The sequence below is a fragment of the Eulemur rufifrons genome, chromosome 7 (assembly GCF_041146395.1).
Source record: "Eulemur rufifrons isolate Redbay chromosome 7, OSU_ERuf_1, whole genome shotgun sequence".
Taxonomy (NCBI): Eukaryota; Metazoa; Chordata; class Mammalia; order Primates; family Lemuridae; genus Eulemur; species Eulemur rufifrons.
Genome location: NC_090989.1, coordinates 70,583,189 through 70,605,942, shown reverse-complemented (window position 1 = coordinate 70,605,942; position 22,754 = coordinate 70,583,189). Strand labels below are relative to the sequence as shown.

General features: G+C 54.1%; 2 protein-coding genes across 3 annotated transcripts; both read right to left on the bottom strand.

Moving 5' to 3' along the window:
• Positions 1–237: 237 nt before the first annotated feature.
• CPN2 (carboxypeptidase N subunit 2) lies at positions 238–13,678 on the bottom strand. 2 transcript variants are annotated; one of them, XM_069475201.1, is made up of 2 exons: positions 13,578–13,678; positions 238–6,636 (listed from the first exon to the last, which is right to left on the bottom strand). In XM_069475201.1, the coding sequence occupies exon 2, from the start codon at positions 6,631–6,633 to the stop codon at positions 4,990–4,992; it is 1,644 nt and encodes a 547-aa protein (XP_069331302.1). In that variant the 5' UTR covers positions 6,634–6,636; positions 13,578–13,678; the 3' UTR covers positions 238–4,989. The 2 variants fall into 2 exon arrangements, with proteins under 2 accessions (XP_069331302.1, XP_069331303.1); XM_069475202.1 differs by having other exon boundaries at positions 238–6,633.
• Positions 13,679–20,237: 6,559 nt separating this feature from the next.
• On the bottom strand, positions 20,238–21,977 carry LRRC15 (leucine rich repeat containing 15). Its single transcript, XM_069472767.1, has one exon. The coding sequence runs from the start codon at positions 21,975–21,977 to the stop codon at positions 20,238–20,240; it is 1,740 nt and encodes a 579-aa protein (XP_069328868.1).
• Between the last annotated feature and the right edge of the window lie 777 nt (positions 21,978–22,754).

Here is a 22,754-nt window from a genome sequence, read left to right as displayed (position 1 = left end):
TCGTCTCCTGAAGTAAAGAGTCACAGATAATAGAATCGGACCTTGCAGAGAATTAAAAGCTAAAATGTTCTAACTGTAATATAAATTAGAAATAAAAGGTAATTTATAATAAATACTGTTCATTTCCACGTGGAGTGCTTGTCCAAAGCCCCACTAGAGATATGACAAAGTCACTTTCACCTACTTATAATGAGTAAAGGATAAATTTAAGAGAAGTTGCTTTTTATTTATATTTGACATTTTGAAATAAGGGCTAAGCATTGCCAAGAAAAAAAGATTTTCCAAGATGCTGAACAACTCGATAAAATTCCGAAGAAAACACAGCCCAATCTTCCCAGCACGCACCTGCCAGCTGAGGTCCTGGAACACTAACAGTCTGCGGACGACAGGTCCTCCTGTTCGCGTGGATGTGCGTTACAGGAGCAGATTCCTGGCTGACGTCGTTACCGACAGGGTTTGCACCAGGTCAGTGTCTGGCGGCACGTTTGGAAGTGGCGGGGGACGCGGGACAAGTCATTGTGCAGGACGCGCGGCATCCCTGGGACGAGCTGGAACGCCCCAGCATTTCCCAGCCCACGAGGTGGCGGCGCGTGGGCATTGAGTGGACCTGGCGCTTCTTCGTGGGGCAGGGGACAGAAGCGGCGACAGCTCTGCCCGCCCGCCAGGAAGTGTCCTGGGCCACCGAGTCAATGCTCCCGTGTCCCTTCTTGGGGACCGCGTTCTGACTTCCCTTAAAGGGCCGGAAAGCCGTTCTTCCTCGGGCCGCCAGGGGGCGCCGTGAGACCAGGATAGGAGCGTTTGCAGGTAGGTGGCTTGAAAGGCTCTCAGGTGCGCGTGGGGGAAGCCAGCTAACACAGTGCGAGAACGAATTCACCCTCGGACTTGCATCGTGCGGGATCGGCTAATCTTTGACAGCACCGCCCAATTTTCCAATATCCACTGTTGCCACGGAACAATTTTTTAAATTGCATTTCCAATCCTCTCAAATATTACAATTTTGATATGTAAACAGCAGTTTTCACATTCTCCTGGAAACAGACCACCGGGAACAGGTAAAACAAATGTGATGGTCAAGCAGTTGGCCAGTACTTGCCTACCCCATGCCCACTTTCACCCACAGTTCTCTTCTAGAAATGATAGTAACAAAAATAATAATGCAAAATAACATTTTTGGACAACTTACTATGTGTCATTGTTTTGGGTGCTTTATTTGAATGCACTAATTTTATCTTCACCAGTAACACTATGAGGTGGGTATTGTTACATGACGAACAGTAATGGTGAGGAAACGGAGGCGCAGATAGCTTAGCAACCTGTCTAGGGCTGCATGGCTGGCACGGGGCAGGACATGACTGAAGAACTGTACAGCAGTCAAAGCTCATTGGAGGGAGTCCCCCCTGCTGGAAGGAGGAGCTTTGGAATGACAGCCATCCTGGTACTGTGAGGAAAAAAGGCACCGTGCACTCCCAGCTGTTGTTTCTTCAAAAATGCAAGAACTGCCAGCCACAATGGCATGCACCTGTAGTTCCAGCTCCCCTGCTGGCTGAGGTGGGAGGATCCCTTGAGCCTAGGAGTTCGAGCCCAGCCTGGACAACATAGTGAGACCTCATCTCTAAAAAATGACAAAAAATATATATTTTTTAATTTTAAAGGTTTTGAAAAAATGCAAGGACATAAAGGATGATAAAATTTAAAACATCAACAAGAAAGAAATACTCATACAATATTTTTATATGTGGTGTTTGTGGCTGGTTTCATTCATGGGTCATCCAGAGCAGACGCCAGGTGGGGCTGACAAGGCTAGCCGTGCACAACTGCCCTGCGCCTAGCTACAGATTGCCACCGTAAGACCTACACCTGGACCTGAGACACAGTCAGCCCCAAGTGTCCAACCCTGGCCGTGTTAGAATAACCGGGGGAGTTTAAACAAACAAACAAGAGCTGATATCTGCACCCACCCCCCCCCACCACCAGGCTAATTTAATTAGAATCTCAGAAAATGGGGTCCAGGTGCCTGTGTTTTGGTTTTTGTCATTGTTGTCTTTTTTAAACCTCCCCAGGTGATTCTAGGGTTCATCTGGCATCGAGAACCAACCTCCTAGTTACACAGATGAGGAAACAGGCCCAGGGAAGAGCCAAGGCCAGATATTAACGAAGGGGTGGGAGGACCCAGGCGTGCTGATTTCTAGTCCAGAACCCATCAAAAACTGTACTGCTGGACAAGACTGGACCACGCCACAAGGAGATGGGACATGAGGGCCCCCAAGTGAACGGCACACTCAGACCTGCCCCGGCTCACCTTGGTGGTCTGAGCTGGCGGTTGGCCAGTGATCTTTCCTCACAGCACTTGGCACAGAGAGAAATTATTAGATTTTAATTTCACACAGAGTTATATTTTGAGGGGGAAATATAATTGTAAAAATGTCTGCTGGATGATCTTGTCCCTTTATCCTGGCCAGTGGACGTGGCAGGTTGGACCATGGCTGCAGCTCAGATGGGCATTCACTGGATGGAGATTTCTGAAGCTCCTCCTGTGTGCTCGGTGGGGGGTCCTTCCTTAGACAGCGAGTGTCACCCTAGGTGGACACCAGCAGCCCAACACACCAAAGGCTCCTCGGCCTTTCTGAGGCCACGTTCCCCAACCTGGGAAGGACCTGTCAGGATGGTTCTTAAACCAAATGAATGTGAGAGTCTTGCTGTGGTGAATCTGCTGAAGTGGCTTCCATCACCTCAGAGGTTAGTTGATTTGGGCCTCAGGAAGCCTGTTTTTTAAAATGGCCCCACAAGCTGGGCACAGTGGCACATGCCTGTAGTGCCAGCTACTCGGGAGGTTGAGGCAGGAGGACTGCTTGAGCCCAGGAGTTCACAGCCAGCCTGGGCAACACAGTGAGACCCAAGAAATGAGAGAGCTTGTGCTTTCCAGTCTAATGTGGGCATCTCACACCTCCCTTCCCCCAAACCTGCCCCTGCCCTTGGTCCATGGCCTCACTGCTGTCCAGCCACACAGGAGAGAAACCTGAGATCACCCCGGGCTTCTCCCTCCCACATCTCCCAACCCCACCCACTTGCCTCCCTCGCCAAACCCTTTCTTAGGCATGGCCAGCAGTACCTGGAGCTTCCCCTGTGCCCACATCCTGGCCTACACCTGGTGAGATCCAACTTTCTAAATCCTGCAGGACTAATAGGTATAAAGTGATACTTATGTTGTTTCAATGTGCATTTCGGTAATTCACATTTAGGTCGTTCAATCCCTCTGTGTCTGTGCAGGTAGGTTGCTGAAACCTTTGGAATCTGTTTTCCTGGCATCCCTGGCCTCTGGGATCGCCTCTGCATGCCCTTCAGTAACCGCCAGGGCGTCCTTAAGAAACCAGCACAGTCCTCACTCGGAGAGGCCCTGCAGAATGGGCTCCATGTGGGTTCCTAGCTGTACCTCCTCATCCTTCCCTCTCCCCATGGCCCGAGGTGGCCCTGACCTCTCCCTCTTGCCCGGCTCCATCCCTTGGCCCCAGCTCTTCCTGCAACATCCCCTGCTCTGCCTGTCACAGCCCTCCCTGAGGCCCCTGCTAGCCTCGCCTCCTCTGAACTCTCCAGCCCTTGCATGCGCTGACCTCTCCTGCTTTGTGTTTTCATTCCATGTGCCCTGTCTGATCCCTGCCCACACACGGTGAGCTCCTGGGGCCTGCTGTCTGTCTGGTTCACTTCTCCCTCCCCGCCCCAGCCTTTCCCCCAGGCCAGTCCACACTGCAGCTCGGAAACCAGGTCCCAGGCTGTGCAGGGTTCAATCCAGAGAGTCTGGGAATGGGAAAGAGAAATGGCTGGAAGGATTTCAGAAGCTGAAAGCCTGAGCATTCATTGCCTAGTTGGCCACCAGGATTAAGGGGCAGGAGAGACTGGAGAACAGGCCCAGCTCTGCTGGAGGGGACTCAGGAGGAGTTGAGGACAAGGCCTGGATTAGATGTGTCTGTGGCCGACCAGAGCAACACAGGCTCTGAGAAGGCAGATGTGAGCGCGGAGCCAGAAAGAGCTGAGCCCAGGACGGGCGGGGTGCAGTCGGGCAGAGGAGGCCCCACTCCTACTACTCCCATCCAGCTGCATGCGGGAGCCGGGGGAGGTGGATGACTGAGCCCTGAGGAGCCAGCATGCAGGAAGTGGCTGCGGAAGGCTGAGGGAAGGCTGGGCTGGGTGACAGGGCAGCTGGTGTCTTGAGAACAACTGCAGTGCGGCCCACAGGGCCGGAAGATGCTGTCAGAAGGCTGAGGACTGAAGCCTGTCGCCCGGCCCACCCAGCCTGTGCCCCACACCTCGGATCTTTTCTTTCTCCTTAGGCACAGCCACGTGTGCTGAGCGGCAAAGCCACCTCCCTTCTGGGGGCCGCGTGTCATGAAAGCCGAGCGGCCGGGGCTTCCCTTCCCAAGGCACCGTCTTGTCTCCATTTCTCCCGGGCGCGGCATGGAGCTGGGCGCCAACCACGGATGCCGCACACAACAGTCAGACCCCTGCCGTGCGCTTCCTGGTCACCTCTGATTCTGTCACCTCCTGTTTTTCTTTATATCAGCTAAAAACACAATCCGAGGGAGAGAAATGGAAACAGACACTTGGCTTTTGAACCAGATGTCAAAGGGGGTGGCTCCGCTTTGTATGGTTGGAACAGTGGTGCAGGGCCTGCCGGGTGGGGAGAGAGCGGGTGGACATGAAATAACAGGGCAACATCGGGCCGGGGGATTTTATTCTCCAGGTGCTTTGCAAAGCATAAGAGTGGCCTTGTTGGGCCGCAGGCCCCGAGAGGGGTGACGGAGGAAAAGGAGGGGGAGATGCTGGGAGCAGGCCTGATCCCCCCCAACCTCAGAGATGTAACGTCCCTTGCCACCCATGTGTCTTTCACCTGAAAAACCAAAGCTTCGCAGACTCAGCTCCCCTCGGGCCCCCCACCCTCACCAGCCGTCTGGCCAGCCCCAGAGGCCACCTGCCCCCGAGCCTGTGTGCCTGCTCCTAGGGCCCCGCTGCCCGAGCCACTACAGACACAGTGACCCGCACGGAGCCGCAGCTCGACCGCAGGTCCCACGCCTGGCTGGCATTGTACGCCAGTCCCGGAGAGCCCGCGCCCTGCCTAGGAGACAGCTGGATGTTCAGCCAGCGACACTGGGCCTCGTCACAGGCCAGCACCACTGTGCCCTCGGGGTTGCTGTAGGTGCACCGGCTCCGGGCTGCCCTTTCTTCCACCGCCAGATCCCAGCTGCCCCCTGGCTCCCTGTCGTCCAGCCCTGGGGCCTGGAAGCCCAGGCGGTCCCGGGTGACGGGGCACACCAGCTGCTCCTCCTTCAGCGCGGGCACCACCTGGCCCTTGAGGTAGGCGGGGCCTGCGCAGTAGGTCTGGATGTTCAGCAGCCGGTCGGTGTACTCGTGCAGCCAGCTGAAGAGGTAGGCCAGGTGGCAGTCACACTGCCAGGGGTTGCTGTGCAGCGCCACGTTGAACAGGTTGTAGTTGGTGTTGAAGATGCCCTCTGGAAGCGTGGTCAGCTGGTTCCTGGAGAGGCTGAGCAGTTCCAGCTTGGACAGGTTCTGGAAGAGGGCTGGGTGCAAGGCCGTCAGGTTGTTGCTGCCCAGGTAGAGCTTGACCAAGCTCTCTAGGTCCCTGAAGACGCCGGCTGGGAGGTGGGCAATGGCGTTGTGTGAGAGCGTGAGGGAACTCAGGTTAAACAGGCCGGCAAAGGCACCCTCGGCGACAGTCTCCAGCTGGTTATGGGACAGGGACAGGCCAACAAGGCCTGGGGTGTGGGCAAAGAGGCCGGCGGGCAGCACGCGCAGCATGTTCCCCTGCAAGCTCAGAAAGGTCAGATTGCCCAGGGCGGAGAAGACGGTCCGCGGCAGGTGCCCGAGGGTGTTGCGCTGCAGCCACAGCCTCTCCAGGCAGAAGAGCTGCGAGAACACGTCCGGGGGCAGCTCCGAGATCTTGTTGCTGTCCAGGAAGAGCTCCTGCAGGCTGCCCAGTTTGCCAAACACGCCCTGTGGGAGGCCGGAGAGCTCGTTGTTGCTCAGCTTCAGGGCCTGCAGGCTGGTGAGGGGGTGGAACAGCTCCTCGGGGAGCTGGGCCAGGAGGTTCTGGGCCAGGTTGAGGGTCTTCAGATGCGTCAGAGGCTGGAAGATCCTCTTGGGCAGGGTCTTGAGCCGGTTCCCCTGCAACTGGAGGGACTCCAGGGCGTCCATGTGGAGGAAGAGGCCCTCGGGCAGCGCCTCCAGAGTGTTGAAGTTGAGGGTGAACTTGCCCAGCGAGGTCAGGTTGGAGAAGATGTCGGTGCTGAGGTTGGAGAAGCTGCTGCCTGTGATCTCCAGGTCCTCCAGCCTGGGCAGCCCCCCGAAGGCATCTGGCCCGAAGTGGCGCAGCTGGGTGTTGAGGAAGACCACCTTGGTCAGGTTGGGGCTGCCGCCAAAGGCCCTGGTTTCCACTGTGGTGAACGAGGTCTCCACAAAGATGATGTCTGTGGCGTGTGGTGGGATGTCCGGCGGGATGGCGGCCAGCTCCTCATCTGAGCAGAACACCTCCTGGATGAAGCAGTCACAGCCCACGGGGCAGGGCTGGGCGGGCCTGGCCAGGAGCAGGAGGGAGGCCCAGTACAGCCAGGCTCCAGGGAGCATCTTCTGGATTCGAGGAGGGAGAGAAAACAGGAAGGGCACCTTCACCAAGGGCAGTGTGGCAAGGGGACAGAGCAGCAGAGAGTGAGCCCCAAGATGGGATCAGGCTGTGACCGAGGATTAGTCTCATGAGGGGCCACCATCTTAGTGACAGTTTCAACAGGGTCTTGCTATGTCACCTAGGCTGGTCTTGAACTCCTGGCCTCAAGCAATCCTCCCGCCTCGGCCTCCCAAGGTGCTGGGATTCCAGGCATGAGCCACCATGCCCAACCTATATTTTTAATAGTTTATTTTCATATCACCTCACAGCAGCCTTTCAAGATAAGGGGGCTGGGTTGTCACCTCCTGACAGTGAAGGTCTCATGTGGCCTGTCCACCACCACCCTGCAAGTGAGTGCAGTGGCAGGACCAAGACCCAGGTCTCTTGGACCTTCTGTGTTCTTTCCAGATTGGAGAAAGCAGCGGAAGGGAGATAAAGAGGCATGGCAGGGAGTCATAAAAGGAGACCACATGGGTATTGTAGAATTTTTAAAGATGATGTGTAAGATATGGACAGATTATTATTGAGTTGGGAATTTCTAAACCGTTACTCTCCCTGAGTTTCCAAATTTCAGCACATCAGACCCTAACTATGAGGAGATCCTGGCATCTGCTGTTTGCACGGTCTGCTGAGGACAAGTGCAGACACAGAGACGAGACAGTCTCCTCAGCGCTGCCGATAAAATGCCCCGCTCCTGCCTGCCTCTGCCCCCGCCACGCAGGGCCCGCGGAAACTTCCAGCGTCGTGTGGACAGGAGGGTCCCAGACTCGGGGACTCCACACACCAGTAGATTTTTTAAAATAAGGGAGGGGGTTCCAAACTTTTAATTTGCTAATTTTTTTTTTTTTTTTAAACTGCCAGCACCTACCCACAAATCATAGATGGGGGTTTCGGCTTACAAGTGTGTTTTGTTTATTCCTTGGTGATCTTTTTTATATATGAATCAGTAGCCAACATGTAAAAATTGAGAAATGTCCCATTAAAAGTCCAGATTTCAGGATGATCTGGGGACAGTGGTCCCACATTCCCACACAGCAAGACTAGCAGGGGCTTAGCAGTCCCTGCCCCTTTAGAGGATGTGCGCTCTCCAGGCCACTGTTGTCCCCACTCTCGGCAGTTATTTACAAGGCTTGCTGGTCTTAGTGGCATGAGTTCGAATCCCAGGTCCACCACTTCCTCGTATGTGACCTTGGGCACGTTACTTAATCCATTCGTGCTTCGATTTCCTCATCTGTATAATGGGATAATAGTGCCTGCCATGGTGGGGTAATTGTGAGCATGAGATGAATAAATCCGCATGGTTTAAGTCAGGGTCTGACACAGAGTGAGTAATTAACAGTGTGTTAACTGTTGTTAAAGGTTGCAAGCCACCATCGTTACAGAAAAGGTTATTTGAGCACCAAAAAAGTAAGAACAACAAAATGCTCTTTAGATAGAATACATTTGGATTTACCAAAAATTTAAAAAACAAAGAAAACCCTCTTGCAACATAATCTTAATTTTTCTCACTTTGCCTCTCCTCAGGAAGAGTTCAGGCCTCCTCAGTAGGCCCCCCCCCTACTGGGGGGCCTTGGGGACTCTCGGCCCCTGGCAGTCTTTGCTGGCTGTCTCTCTGCTGCCCTCTGCTGGCACCCCAAGATTCAGCTTCGGGCTGAATGTCTTCGAACGCAAAAAAAACCCAGTGCTTACGAAATTCCCCTATATCTTTCTCCCATTCAGACACTCAGTGACTCTCAGTTTCTCCAGGAATTTCTTACCTAATCAACAGAGAAGGGACAATTTCTCCCTGAGACAATGCAGACCTCCCTTGAGGCTTCTCTGATGCACACACAGGTGCTGAGTAAGCGACAGGAGGTGTTAGGGAAGGACTCTACCAATCACAACTGCTGGCCTGGGGTTAAAATCCGACTCCTGCAATTGCCTCTTCCAGGAAAAGGAAAATGTCCTTCCCACACGTGAGGGAAAGGAACAAGCCTCGGGCCAGCGTGTGCCTCCTGGTTCTACTTCCCCAGACTGTTTATTCTCTGGAGATTGCTGCATAGAAGACAGAACAAAAGCAGAGGGCTCTGGCTGCAGAGGGATGGCAGCCTGTGTCCCATCCACATCTGCCACCACCCCCTGGGCTGCCAGAGGCACCTACACAAAACCCTTAGGGGTCCTGAAAGAAGCCTGCTCTGACCCCAGGAACAGAACCCAGAGGTAGGTCTCTACTAACGCTTAGCATAGGCTCTGAAAGGATGGGTTTTCATGGCTGTCCCTGTGGGAAGACAGTGCGCACATCCCCTAGCCCAGCGTCCTGCGCAGCATTGACTTCCCGTGGGCTCAGTTAGGGTTTGCTGAGCAGAGCTCTCTGAGGCAGCTTGGGAGACAGGGCAGCCCTTCCCTGGAACGGCTCAACCCAGACCAAATGACCCCGAGCCAGGCCACGAGAGCAGCCTCGAATCCTTCCAAGAGTAAGAAGGGTGCAATTCATATTTTCAACATGCAATGATATCATCAGTGTGCAAGTCCTTCCTTGCTAATCCCTTTGGCCATTGTTTCTCAAAGGTAGTTTCTAGAAAAATTTCCACTGGAATGGTGGGCCACACAACACTGGGATGTGAGGGCTCTAGAGACATCTGGCCAGCCTCCTATAGGGAGCGTAGGGCAAGGTCCCCAGGAGAGGACCAGCAGGGCTCAGGTCATAGAGCCCAGATCTCTTGGCCTTCCAAGTCACTCCTGGAAGGAAAATTGGGACCAAAGCCAGAGGTGCACCATGAAAAGAAAGCTCGAGCCTCCTGGGGAGAGTGTGCCTGTTCTGCTGAGCCAACCTGAGTCTGTTCCCTCTCTTTCCTTGACGGGTGCCTCGAACTTTTAATCCATTGTCATTTGGAAATAATGTGAATTAGAAGTTTCCGACAAGAAAAGCAGCAGCTCTGGAATTCAGGCCTTGAGTTGAGACTACGGCATTGGTGGCAGAGGAAATCAAGGGTGGCAAATCAGCTTAGGCTCGGGTGAGGGGGGTGAGGGGGGTGGAGGAGGGACACCTCCGACGTGGGGGTTGGGCTGAGGGGGCCATTCCCACCTGCCAGTTCCCAAAGTTCCTGAACACACATCTTGATCCTTAGAGCAAACCTACACATGCCCAGGACGGAAAGGGGCTTCCAGCGCTACAGTGACTGGCCCAAGGGCACACAACACAGCAGTGAGAGCTGGCATCTGTCCTGACGCTTGCTGAGACCCCACAAGTCCCCTGCACCCAGGGAGTGGGATGCCTGGGTGGGCAGGCCCACTCGTCACATTTGCAGGTCACAGTGGATGTATTCCAGGGCCCCACCCACTGTCTGTCCCCTTCTCTTCCCGCCTGACTCTCCTGTACTGAGAGTAGAGACCCACCCACAGCTGCCCCTGGGCACCCCATAGGCCGAAGGGCGCACTTCCGTGGTGTGGGCAGCCCAGGGAAGAGGGGGCAGGGGAGGCAACCCAGGCAGGCTGCGGTCCTGGGCAGCCGAAGCATGGCTTAAAATGGGGACACAGGCTCTAGATAGGCAAGTGCCCTTGGCACCCCTTGGGGGTGTCATGGGGGAAGGACAGCCAGGACAGGGCCTGCTAAAGCCCAGGGCAAGACCCGTCTCACCCCATCCAGTGGGCCAGGGGGTGGGGAGGCGGGGATGGTATCCACAGTGAGGGTGCAGAGCACTGATAACTTCCGAATGAGCCACTCCCGGCCCAAGACTCGTTCTCACATCACTCTGGAGGGGCTGGGAGTCAGACAGTCTGGGTTCAAATCCTGTCTCCACCCCTTGTTAGCTCTGTGCCCTTGACAAAATGACTTGACCTCTCTGTGCTTCACTTTCCTCACCTTCCAAACAGTGAACACAATACTAGCTCCCTCGTGGGGTCGTGAGAATTGAATGAGAAAACGCACAAGAAGCTTCAAGGCCAGGCCCTGGCGCACAGTGAGTGCGCAGCAACGTCCGTGACCCTGACTGTTCTGAGTTCAGCCCAGCCCCAGCTCTGTCCTGAAGCGCTCACAGAGATTAGCCACGGAAAACCTGATGAGATCATGCAGCTCTCTCCTCCCTGGCCAAGGGAAAGTGCAACTGTTTTGTCCGAGCACAGATTCAAAGGGCTCTGGCCAAGATGCCCTGGGCTTGGGCCCCTTCCCCAACCCACCCTCAAAAGAGCAGGATACTGGGGAGCTCTAGAGAAGGGACGTGCCCCTGCCAGGGACTGTGGAGGCTGGCACCGGAGGGAGACCGCCAAAGGATTCCTGCTCCCCATCTGGGAATAAGATAAGCAAATGCCCACAAAAATGTTCCACACTTTCAGCAAGCCAAGGAAGTCTGGCTTTTTATGGTTTTGTTTTGTTTTTTCAGTTGGCTGGGTGCAAATACCCTCTCCTTCCTCTTCTCAAATTGCTCTAGAGTTGGTATGTTTCTGTGCATGCCTCAAGCCAGTCTGTCATCCACCACAGAGCTAAACCTCACTCCTTCCAGAGGGTGACGGGAGCCCAGGGGACTGCTGCTCGACACTGACCGCGTGGCAGCTGCCTAACCAGCACGGCTGGATTCTGCCACTTGGGCTCTATCTAGCTCATCTGGAAGCAAAAAGAGGGGCTTCTGAGACTCGTCCAGGGCTCCTGGCTGCCTCATCCAGTTCCCCAAAGAAGACTTGCTGCTCCCTGGACCTGGGCTCCTTTCGTTTCCACCCAGCAAAATCAGCCCAGAGGCCCAGGGGTCAGGCCGGGGCTGGGTCCTGCCCTCTGCTCCCGCCCTGGCCAGCCTACCCCACGGCCGCCCTGTTGTGTCCCAGGAAGTAAAGCCACCTCTCAGAGTACCAGCTTCTGCAACTGTAACTCCAGAACAATCTCTATAATCACCACCATAATACCTAAATTACAGCATAATTAAGGCTACTGTGGCTCTTAAATGAGATGACAGACATTGGACCATAGCAATAAATAGAACTAACCTGAATGTCCAACATGAGGGGTTGGTTAGATGAACTGTGCTACACGAATGCAATGGAAACCTTCTGTGCTGTCTTTAAAATTATATTATAGATATGCATTTATTGACAAGAAGTTTGCAATACCTTAAATGAAATACATTGAGTCCCAAAATGGTACGTTTCCACTTTTAAGGCATATTTGTGCATAGAAAACATAATAGAAGATTATACACAAAATATTTGCAGTGGTTATCTCTGAAAAATAGAATTGGGGTGATTTAAATTTTGTCCCTCTGCTTAATAATGTATGTTCCACTTTTTTTTTTTTTTTTTGAGACAGAGTCTTGCTCTGTTGCCCGGGCTAGAGTGCTGTGGCGTCATCATAGCTCACAGCAACCTCAAACTTCTCTGTCAAGCGACCCTACTGCCTCAGCCTCTCGAGTAGCTGGGACTACAGGCATGTGCCACCATGCCCGGCTAATTTTTTCTGTATATATTTTTAGTTGTCCATATAATTTCTTTCTATTTTTTTTAGTAGAGACCGGGTCTCACTCTTGCTCAGGCTGGTCTCGAACTACTGAGCTCAAATGATCTGCTCACCTTGGCCTCCCAGAGTGCTAGGATTACAGGTGTGAGCCACTGTGCCCGGTCTAGGTTCTACATTTATAAATAGGAAACATATATCACTTTTGCAATAAAGTTGAAAGCTGTCTTATTATAACGGTTGAGATAATCATGTGAACTGCAAAGCACAGCTCTAAGCACATAGTAGGGGCGGACTTGATTTCTTTCCCTCTTGGCAGGGATATTGCAAAGGGCAAAGGAGCTTGTCTGTCAGCTGTGTCAGCAATCTGGAAGAGAAGATGGCTAACATTTGGAACTTGAGGAGGTTGTGACCTGGGCACTGTTGGCCTCTCCCACTGTGGGGCCCCCCAAGACCCTCGCTTGCACAATCCCTTTCACTTAGAATGCCTGCACCTGCCTTTCCCTGTTACTGCCTGGCCAGATTCTACTCACCCTCCCAGGCCAGTGCAAGTCACACTTCCCCCAGGAAGCCTTCCTTGATTGCCTCTCCTTCAATCCACAGTCCCCTCTTGTCCTCTGTTGAATGCTTGGGCTCTTCTGCTCTGTGTTCTAGTTGGTTGCACCCACTCAACCGAGCCAGTGGGGCTGGGGTCCTGCCACAGTGTCTCTGCACCCAGCTCTGCACCCAGCACCTGGCTCGGGGCTGGGCACCAAGAAGGTGTGCAAGCCCTGTGTGCTGGGTGAAGGGACTGTGTCTGCGGCGCTCAGTGACACACATCTCAGGCCTTACTCTTCCTCCTGCTTAGTGGAGCGGGCAGCTTGGCTCTGCCTGGGCTGCAACCTGGGCTCACACTGACACCGATACCTACAGCTGTGTGGGCTTGGGCAAGCCACTCCGTCTGTCTGAGCCACAATTCCCCAGCCATAACTGTAACCCCAGCCCTTAGGTTAAAATTAGTACTCAATTGGATTATCAATGCACTCAATAAGATGGTAAATATAAAGTGCTTAACACAATGCCTGGCAAATGTTCATAAAAGGGGAGCTGCCTGCAGGTTTTATTCCTGGAGTGACCATACACGTTATCACATGAATCAGGACACTTCCGGGAATGAAAAGGTGTGCTAGTCACAAATGTGCCAAGATGACAAGTGTAAATCGGGCAGAACCAGGCAAACCCGGCCATCTGGTCACCCTGCTCATCCCCCCACCCACTAGGAGCTCCCTGAGGGTGGGACGGGCCACCTTCATTTCACAGCCCCCTGCCGACCTTCCTCCGCCTCCCCAGCACCAGCCCCGCAGGGCCTTCTCCCCCGGGGGAGGGGGGCCCAGAAACTGCTCCGCCTGGAGCTGGGAAATGCTCTGAAACCCGGGAAGAGCGGCAAGCCCCTCTGCTGCCCCCCACGCCCCCACAGACCCAGGAGCCCCGAGGTGACCCCAGGAAGCCTACCGTGAGGCCCGGGCCACCCTGGTCTTCCTCGGGAGCAGAGGGGCGTCTGGTGTGGCCTGTGGTCAGCTGAATCCAGCCCCAGCACTGAGCAAAGTTCCGGGCAGTGGTTCCTCCCCTCACGTGGCCTAGGAGTTCCCAGAATGTCACCAGGGTCACAGGACAGGAGAGAGTCTGGGCACGGCCTGTGAAGATTACAAAATGACCCTGAACTGCTCCCGCGTGCAGCTCCCAGGCAGGGCCAAAAGCCCACCTGAGGCTGCAGGCTTGGCACCTTTAGGACCCCAAGGGCACCCGCTGAGCCCCAGAAAGTTCCCAGCAGCTGCCAGGCTGGCCAGGCCCGGGCAGGGGCTGCGCTCACACCCTCCTCGTGAACTGAGGGGCAGGATTCAGAGCCTGAGCTCCGCGCAGCCGGCCAGGGCCCCCGCAGGGCTCCCAATGCCGGGGAAGTGCTAAGAGGTTGTAGGTTTGTTGTTTTGTTTTGTCTAATGAACTAATTTTCTAAACCCTTTCTGAGTTAAAAAGGGAAAAAACCATAGGGAGGTGAATTATGGCGCGATATGGAGAGGAACACCTTCATGCTCAGGGCTACCCAAGGACTCGAGAAGGTGCTTTGGGAAGCAGTGATTTTCCTGTCTCTGGAGGTGTTCAACCAGGGGCTGCAGGACACGGTGAAGAGTGTGTGGGATGAGTGAGCGTGTGTGTTTGAGTGGGTGTGGGTGTGTGTGTGTGTGGTGAGTGTGGATGTGTGTGTGTGAGTGTGTTTGGTGAGTGGGTGTGTGTGTGTGGTGGGTGTGGTGAGTGTATGTGAATGTGTATGGTGTGTGTGGTGTGTGTGTCAGTGGGTGTGGATGTTGTGTGTGTGGTGAGTGTGAGTGTGTGTGGTGTGTGAATGTGTTCAGTGAGTGTGTGTGAGTGTGTGTGTGTGAGTGTGTGTGGTGTGTGTGGTGAGTGTGAATGTGTGTGTGGTGAGTGGGTGTGGATGTTGTGAATGTGTGTGGTGTGTGTGGCGAGTGTGTGTGTGAGTGGGTGTTGTGTGTGTGGTGTGTGTGGCGAGTGTGTGTGTGAGGGGGTGTTGTGTGTGCGGTGTGTGTGGCGAGTGTGTGTGTGGTGTGAGTGTGCATGGGTGTGTGTATGTTTTAAGGAGTGCAGGAGAAAGGATGAACTAGACAAGCAATCTAAGATCGTTTTCTGTGCCAGGAGTCTACCATTCGAAGTAGTCTGATGGCTTTTTAACTTCTTGCGTGGTGTTAACATTTATCTCACTCTTTTTACAAGTGCGAACTAATATTTCTTTAGCATGTAAGCTGATTGCATCAGCCAAATTGTAAAGGTCTGATAGAGTGTAGCAAGAAAGCGTTTTTCAGTGGAGACGCGTTACAAATCCACAGTTGGGCAGAGGAGAGCAGGTGCCTGTCAGAGGGGAGAAAGGCTGTGGACAAAGTGTGCCCAGCCCCACCCTCCGTGGCACCCAGGCTGGCGGCCTGGAGGAATGGTGAGGGACAGGGGGTCTCACAAACAGGCTTGGGAACAGCCCAACACTGCCCTGGGCTCTGGACAAGTTCTCAAGGCAACACTCACCTCCAGAAATGCAGCTTGTCCATTTGTCAACATGGCATGGTGAGCGAGAGAAATTAGCCATTAGATAGATCCACATTTGAATTCCAACTCTTCAACTAACTAGCTCATCCTTAGATGAGTTATCTGATCTCTACGAGTCTCTGCATTCTCATCTGTGGAATGGGTGTGGCAGAGGCCTGGGGAGGCAGGGGTGTGTGTGCGTGAAATCAAACTGCAGATACCTACAGCTAGAAGAACGCTGGGCATTCCTGTGCATGTGTGGAGGGAGATTTGCACTAATAACTCCAGGATCTTCTGGGAGATAAGGATGAAGATTTTAATCCTTTCCCCATGATCCAAGGTTCCAGAAACCTCCCTGAGTGGACTAAGTTTCAGTGGTTAGGGAAGAGATAATAAGGCCCTGTAATATAGTGAACATTATTGACTCCTGTCCTGGCCCAACCTCCTGGGACAGGCTTACACCTGGCAAGAGGGATCCGACGAACTAAGACAGCCCAGGCCAATGTGGTTTGAAGCCCCTTTCCTGGGCACGATGGTAGGATAAAGGGACAGCAGCTCAGCCCTCTCTTAACTGCTGGACCCGCACCAACCTCTGGGGCAGCCCCTAAAACCTAGAGACTGAAAGAGTCCTGGGGACCCCTAGACACTTGGAGGGAGTCCCCTCCATTCAGACAGTGGCTTCTGAGAGCCTGTCACTCATCGCCTGGTGCTAAGTAGTGATACAAGCCCAGAGGTGGGCAGGACTGTCTTACCCACCTGCCACTCTGTGTGTGTATGTGTGTGTGTGTGTGTGTGTGTGTGTGTGTTTTGAAAAAACGCAGAGTGAACGTCAGTGCCTTCCTGGTGGCATAGAAGAAACTGCAGCCTGGGAGCCGGGAGGCCTGCGTCGCAGGACTAGCTCAGCCACTGGTTGAAGGGTGACCATAGGAAATCCATTTCCATCCTTGAGCTCACCTTCTTCATCTATAAAATTGGGTTGAACCTATTCTTAAGGTCCCTTCCCACCAGAGTGGCCCATAAATGTCATTTGTTGTCTCCTTTCTGGTTCCCACTCACTTTCCAAAGGCCTGTTCTCAACCCAGAATCTACTTTCTGTGAGGCGCCGTCTGGGTCGGCCTTGCACAAATGTGGCAGGAGCAGAACCCACGGGTGTGAGACCCCAGATGTCCACAGAGAGCACACGTGTCCTGTGTAAACCATTTATTGTTGATTCTGTACACCGAATTTATTACAAGCAGCATCCAGCAAAAGATAGACCCCCTACCCTGCCCACCAGGGCTCATGAGACCCTGGGGGCCTAGAAATCTCTAAATGCATCGCCAAGCACCTGGGACTATTTGCGGTGATTCTCTAAGCAAGGCAAACATGGTCTACTTTTGAAGGCAGCTTGGAGGCCGTGGGTTGGCGAGAACAATGTCTCCTAGGAGAAGAAGAAACCTGGGACTGGGAGGAGTTTCCTGGCGGCCCACCCTGTCTGAGCCAAGCGATGGCTTCCTTCCCCAAACCACCTCCACCTCCCCAGCAGCCCGGAGTTCTGACTGTGAGATCTGTGGGCTAATCTCTGAGTGGTTCACAGCAAAAGGCTAGGGTACACCCGTGTCTGTTTACCAGCCCTAGGTATCTGGATGACGCCGGCTGTGTGCTCTCCACAGCTTCCTGCGTTTGGAAGTCCACCTGGAACAGCCCTGCATGGACATCTGAAAGGCTGTGGAAGTCGTGTTGTCGCCCATGAAAAGCTCTAGGAACTGTGTCGTACCTCTAAATTCTACAGAGAGGAACGACACACACAGCCCAGCAATTCCCAAGAGAGGGGCCAGTTTTCTGGCATGGGTGGGTGAGTTTAGTCTTTTCTGTATTTACAAAGCATTTGGTCCAAGTGAGGTTCCAATGGCTGAGACTACGGGGAGAACAGAAGAGTGACTCCCAATTTTCTTTGGTTTAATGATGAAAGCCCAAGACAGGCCTTTCTTGCATGAATTTTGAAGAGAGAAGTAAAATCCACAGCCTACTGAATGATGTGCGGAAGAGCAGGCGGTTCTGTACCCTACCACAAGGGGGCGATGGTAGTGCTCATGTCGCAGGAGTGTTGGAGGGTTAAAAAGAATGCCCGTTCAGTGCTTTGAAGGGTGCTTGTGCACAGTAAGCACTTTAAAAAGAAAAGTCCTTCTAACTGGCTTTTGTTATCTTTCCCCAACATTCCACCCCCCTCACACTCCACAAGGGGGTGGAACTGGCCAGGAGCCAGTGAACAGAGGGGAAGCAAACCGAATTCTATACCCTACTCCAGCTTTGCGGGGACCAAGGGGCTTATTCCAGCCCTGAGAATTGAGAAAATGCATCATCCTGTTGGAAAAGAGACTCTACCCAGCTTTTCTGGCAGCTCTCTGGCGGGTGGTTCAGAGAGGTTGAAGGGCTTGCAGAGGAAGAGGAGGCTGGACGCTCCATCCAATCACTCTGATGGGAGAAAGGAAGAGGCAGGCTCAGAGGGTTCGCACAAAGGGTCCCCACCCCTCGCCCAAGCGCTGTGCTTCTGGCTGGCGTTATCTGAGGACAGCTGCCTCAGGCCAGCCTTTGGGCCGGAGAGGAAGGTACCCCAGTATCACGGCTAATGCCCAGGGGTTCTGAGTTAGGATTGGCAGGGGGGACACTGGATGAGGAGGGTTCCTACCTCTCTCCGTCCCTATCCCATTTGTGCCTATGCACGAAGAGATGCTGGAGCCCGGAGTCAGCTCACCAGGAGCACCTGACAGTTCTGGGTACAAGGGACATGGCGCTGAGCCGTGCTTCCTGTCTTTAGGAGAACAGGCTGGGCTGCCCCTGTTGGCCCCAGGACCGATGTCGTAGGCCACTGTCAGTGGAATGATGCCCCAGGCTCTGGGCTCACTTCCTTCTAGGTCCTGGCAAGGCTTGTACATGTCCTCCAGTTGCTACAGATATTCTGAAAATACCTTGAGGACCCGGATTTGCCTTGGGGAGATGAAATCTCTTGACTCTGACAGGCCCCACCTCTCCCAGGTTCCCTAGGACAGAGAGCAAAAAGCTACAACATGCACTAGTGTTTACAAACGTCCCTTCCTGGGCCCTTTTTGTCCAGGGACTGGGGGGAAACCTGGTCACCCTGTCAGCATAATGCTGTAAGGCCCAGAGGACTTCACAGCTGTCTTGCGGAACACAGGGAACTAGCAAGAGCCGCTCAGGACGGGCACTGGATCTCCCGCTCCCTGCAGAGTCAGCTGAACTTCTTTCCTGGGCAGACATGGGACCCAAAGTCCTCCATTTCACTGTTTTTACTTCTAAACTGGCGGACCGGCTGTCCAGAAAAAGACATGCGTCGCCGTGAGCACTTTCTCCGACTGTGGGTGAGTATGTGTGTAGCGAGAGGGACAGCAAAGGCTGGTGTTCACCTCACTGTAGCTCAGGGAGGAGAAGAACCCAGAGCAACTCAACTCTCATAACCAGACCACAGGCAAAGGGAGCTCCAGAGCACCCCCAGACCCAGTGTGACCTGTCGGTATACCCTGACATTGCCTGCTGTAGATGAAAGTTCTGAAGTTTAGCTGCTAGCTGACTGCAACGTTGATGGAGGGTTTTACCACGGCGTTAGAGAGATTGCTAGATTCCATTACACTTGGCCTTTCACTTAAAGGATCTCATCTCTGAGCTATTTCACTTCCCCCAAATGGAGAATGAAAATTGAAAACAGATACAGGCATGTCATGCCCATAAAAGGCCCCAGGCAGAGGGGCCGCCAATGAGCGGCAGATGGCGTGTTGGCAGGGAGGGGTGCGTTTGCACGGGCCCCGGTAGTCAGCATGCTCCTGGCCTGGGCCGCCTGGGTGCCGCAGGTCTCGGCGCCTCAGGGTTTGACAAGGTCTCCCGTCCAGGCGAGTGTCTCCTGTCCTGTGCATCCCACATCTCCTCCACTGCGGGCAGCTGGGCCTTTGCTCGGGCTGGCTGTGGGGGGCTGTGAGGGACCCACCCTGGCTCATGGGGCGCCAGGTCCCAGGTAAGTCCATGCCATCTCCAGAAACACCAGTATTCTCCAGGAAAAGCTTGGGGTGGGGACACTTGTGAAGTTTTTTCTTCCTGATCTGGATGCTGATTACACGGGTGTGTTCAGTGTGTGACAACTCACCATCGTGCTGGACACCGTTATGTTCCCACTGTTCTGCGTGTGCACTTCAATATAAAGTTAAAAAAAAAAACCCTAGGGGTGAACACAAGGATCCCCAGGTACCAGATTTCATTCTCCATCCAGTACCAATAAGCTGATTTTCATGTTTTTAGAAGTCTGAAATTCTACATGATTTTATTCCTTAAAGGGCTAAAATTTTTGAAGCAAAGTTTGCAGTTTGGAAATATCATTCTCTAAAAGGCTGAACTTGTTGTGCTGGTGCCTTCCAGATGAAAGTCACAGGAGAGATGCTGATGACGGCTCTGTCTCCAGGAACTGAGCAGTATGGTTTTTCTTTCTCTCTTTCACAGCAAAGGCAGGGCACTCAGCAGTGGGTAAGAAATCGGCTAAATGGGTTGAAGTCTTCTTTGAGGTGAGAACTCACCCTGCCCCCAGGAGCAGAAAATCAAGCTGAGAACTTTCATTTGAGGGATCAAGCCACAGCACAGACAAGAGGTGCAAAAGAAGGGAAATCAACTTACATACTATTAATACTTTGAGGAGAGGGCTGTCTTGGCGGAGAACTATTCCCAAAAAGTGAGCAGGCTTTGCAATGACTGAGTCCACAGAGGCCAGGAAGGGGCCTGGGTGCAGGGAGGGTTGTTCTTGGAGCACAGGCAGTGAGGATGTGGAGGAGAAGCCCACTTGAAGGAGCCCCAGGGATGTGAGTTGGAAATCCCCCAGGGATTTGGCCTTGGCCAGTGGGTCTCCCTGGTGGTAAGGAGGTCCTGCAAGACCTGATTCTACAGGAGAACACAGCAAGTCAGGAATGGTTGAGGGCACCTTTCTCCAGGGCCCAGAAGGAGTGATCAGGGGATAGCTCTGTGGACCCAGGGGTGGAAGCAGAAAGATGAAATTCCTAGACCCTCCAGTCCCACCACTCCCCAGCCCGGCTCCAGCCTGCCTCTCTAACACTCATTGGGCGCCTTCATCTGCATCAGGACCGCCTGGCTCCTCTTCTTGCAGCAGCAACAGCAAATGCAGGCAGCCAGGGAGCAGGCCAGGGCAATGATGCCAATGACTATGGCGGCAATGGCCAGCCCGCTCTGGGCCCGGGTCATACCCCACGTGCCGCGGTCCTCAGTGACCTGGATGGTGGTCAGATCAGTGTAGTCTTCCATGGGGCTGGTTAATGAAGTGGTAGAAGAGATGGATGTGGTGTCGAAGTAGCTGGGTGTGTCTGGGTACGCTGGTGTGTCTGGGTAGCTGGGCACCTCAGGGACACTGGGGACAGCAACGTTGATGTTGATGACAACGAGGGACTGGCCTCGGACATTGACTGGGCTGAAACACACCGGGAGGGTGTCCGTCCCTAACCTGGGCTGGTTGAGCAGGAGCCAGTTGCGGAGCGGAAGGATGTCTGAGTCACACCTCCAGGGGTTGTCGTAGAGCCGCAGCTCACACAGGTTCCCCAAGTGATCGAAGATGCCCAGAGGCAGGTTCTCCAGCTGGTTGTTCTGCAGCTGGATGGTCATGAGGCCATTGACGTTGGCGAAGATATTCCCCGGGAGCTGTCTGAGGTGGTTGTTCTGCAGGGAGATGTTCTGCAGGTTGGCCAACATGCGGAAGACGTTCCCGTCCAGGTTCTGCAGCGCGTTGGTGTGGAGGGACAGCTCTCGAAGCTCCGTCAGCCCGTTGAAGGCACCGGGGGAGATGAAGCTGATCTGGTTGCGGCTGAGGATCAGGACCTGCAGCTGGTGGAGGTTGCTGAAGACGTTGTCAGGCAGAGAAGCGATGTGGTTGTCGTAAAGCCAAAGCTCTCGCAGGTTTTGCATGGGCCCGAAGACCCCGGGAGAGAGCTCCTTCAGGGAGTTCCCAAAGAGTGTGAGACGGTTGAGCTGCGGCAGCTGCATGAAGATGCCAGGGGGCAGCTGGGAGATGTGGTTGTTGGACAGGTAGAGTCTCTGGAGGTTGCGGTTGTTGTGGAAGAGGCCGGGGGAGAGCATGGCAATCTGGTTCTGCTGGAGGGCCAGTTCCTGGAGGTTGCCGAGCCCGTCAAAAGCGCCCATGGGGATATCTGAGAGCCTGTTCTCATACAGCCGGAGGACCTGGAGGTTGCCCAGGTGCTGGAAGACCCGGGGTGAGATGTGGGTGAGGCTGTTCTTGCCCAGATTGAGCTTAGTGAGTCCCACCAGGTGGTCGAAGACGCCATCAGGGATGTATTCCAGGTGGTTGCCATGCAACTGCAGTTCCTTGAGGTTGCTGCACTGGGAGAAGTGGGCCGGCTGGATCTGCAACAGCTGGTTGCTGGACAGGAGGAGAGACTCCAGGTTGTCCAGGCCCTGGAAGAGGCCGATAGGCAGAACCTGAAGCTTGTTGTTGGCGAGGCTGAGATAGCGCAGTGAGCCCAGGTTGCGGAAGGCCCCGGGCATGATATGTGACAGCTCATTCTTCTCGATCCTCAGGGCGATGAGGGCTGAGATGTTGAGGAATGGGGACTCGCCAAGTTCAGTGATGTGCGTGTTGAGGATCTGCAGGCTCATGGCGTTCCAGGGCAGAGGGCTGGGCACTGCCACAATGCGCGCCCCGGTGCACTCCACCTGGGAGGCCCGGGAGCAGGTACACTCGCTCGGGCAGCCGTAGTAGGCCAACCCTGCACCCCAGGCGTGGCAGCCCACCAGCAAAAGTAGATAATGTTTCAGTGACATGGCCTCTGCAAGGAGAAAGAGCACACACTATTAGGGTCACCTCACTGACACCAGCTAGTTTTAAGCCAATGTCAATGTGCAGTGCCAACAGTGGCTTGGCTTTGAACCCCATCATCACGTACCCAACTCAGGCTCCCTCTGCTCTGGCCAGCAGCCTCTTTGCCTCCCCCATACTCCCTACCTCTGTGCCTTTGCTCAAGCAATTCCCCCCACCTGGAGTGTTCTCGGTCTTACCCAGATCTTCCCCATACTTCCAAGTCCAGCTCCAATGCACTCACCCCTAGGATGCGTTCCCAGATTCCACAGGTCAGTGCTGGCTACTCTCCCAGGCAGGTGGTCTTCCCGACCTCCATCACTGGCCATGCCTCAGCGGCCTTGTACGGCACTCACTGTGTTCCCGTCTGTCATTCCTGGCTGTCTCCTTCCTTAGTCAATAAGCTTTTCAAGGTCATACAGGTTCCTCCTACAGGTTCCTTAGGGCAGGAACTGCATCTTATCTGTCTGCAGCACCTGAACGTGCTGGGTGAACATAGCCTTGTCCGGAGGATCAGAGAAGGACTGAGAACAAATAAATAGGCCTGAACCTGGGGGAAGATGCTGAGGCCACAAACATGGTGGCTTTCAGGAAGGAGCAGCAGCCAGCAGAGTCAGGACCACACCACAGGCTCACCTGCCAGGAAGGACTGCAGGGAAGGCTCAGCCCTTCCCCTCCCATACCTGGCCCTGTCACCACTGCCAGCAACCTGGCCCTTTGTTAACCCTTTCACATGTGCTTCG

What these genes read in the sequence shown, in the direction of transcription:
- LRRC15 (XM_069472767.1), bottom strand. Translation starts at nt 21,977, where the DNA reads ATGTCACTGAAACATTATCTACTTTTGCTGGTGGGCTGCCACGCCTGG.
- CPN2 (XM_069475201.1), bottom strand. Translation starts at nt 6,633, where the DNA reads ATGCTCCCTGGAGCCTGGCTGTACTGGGCCTCCCTCCTGCTCCTGGCC.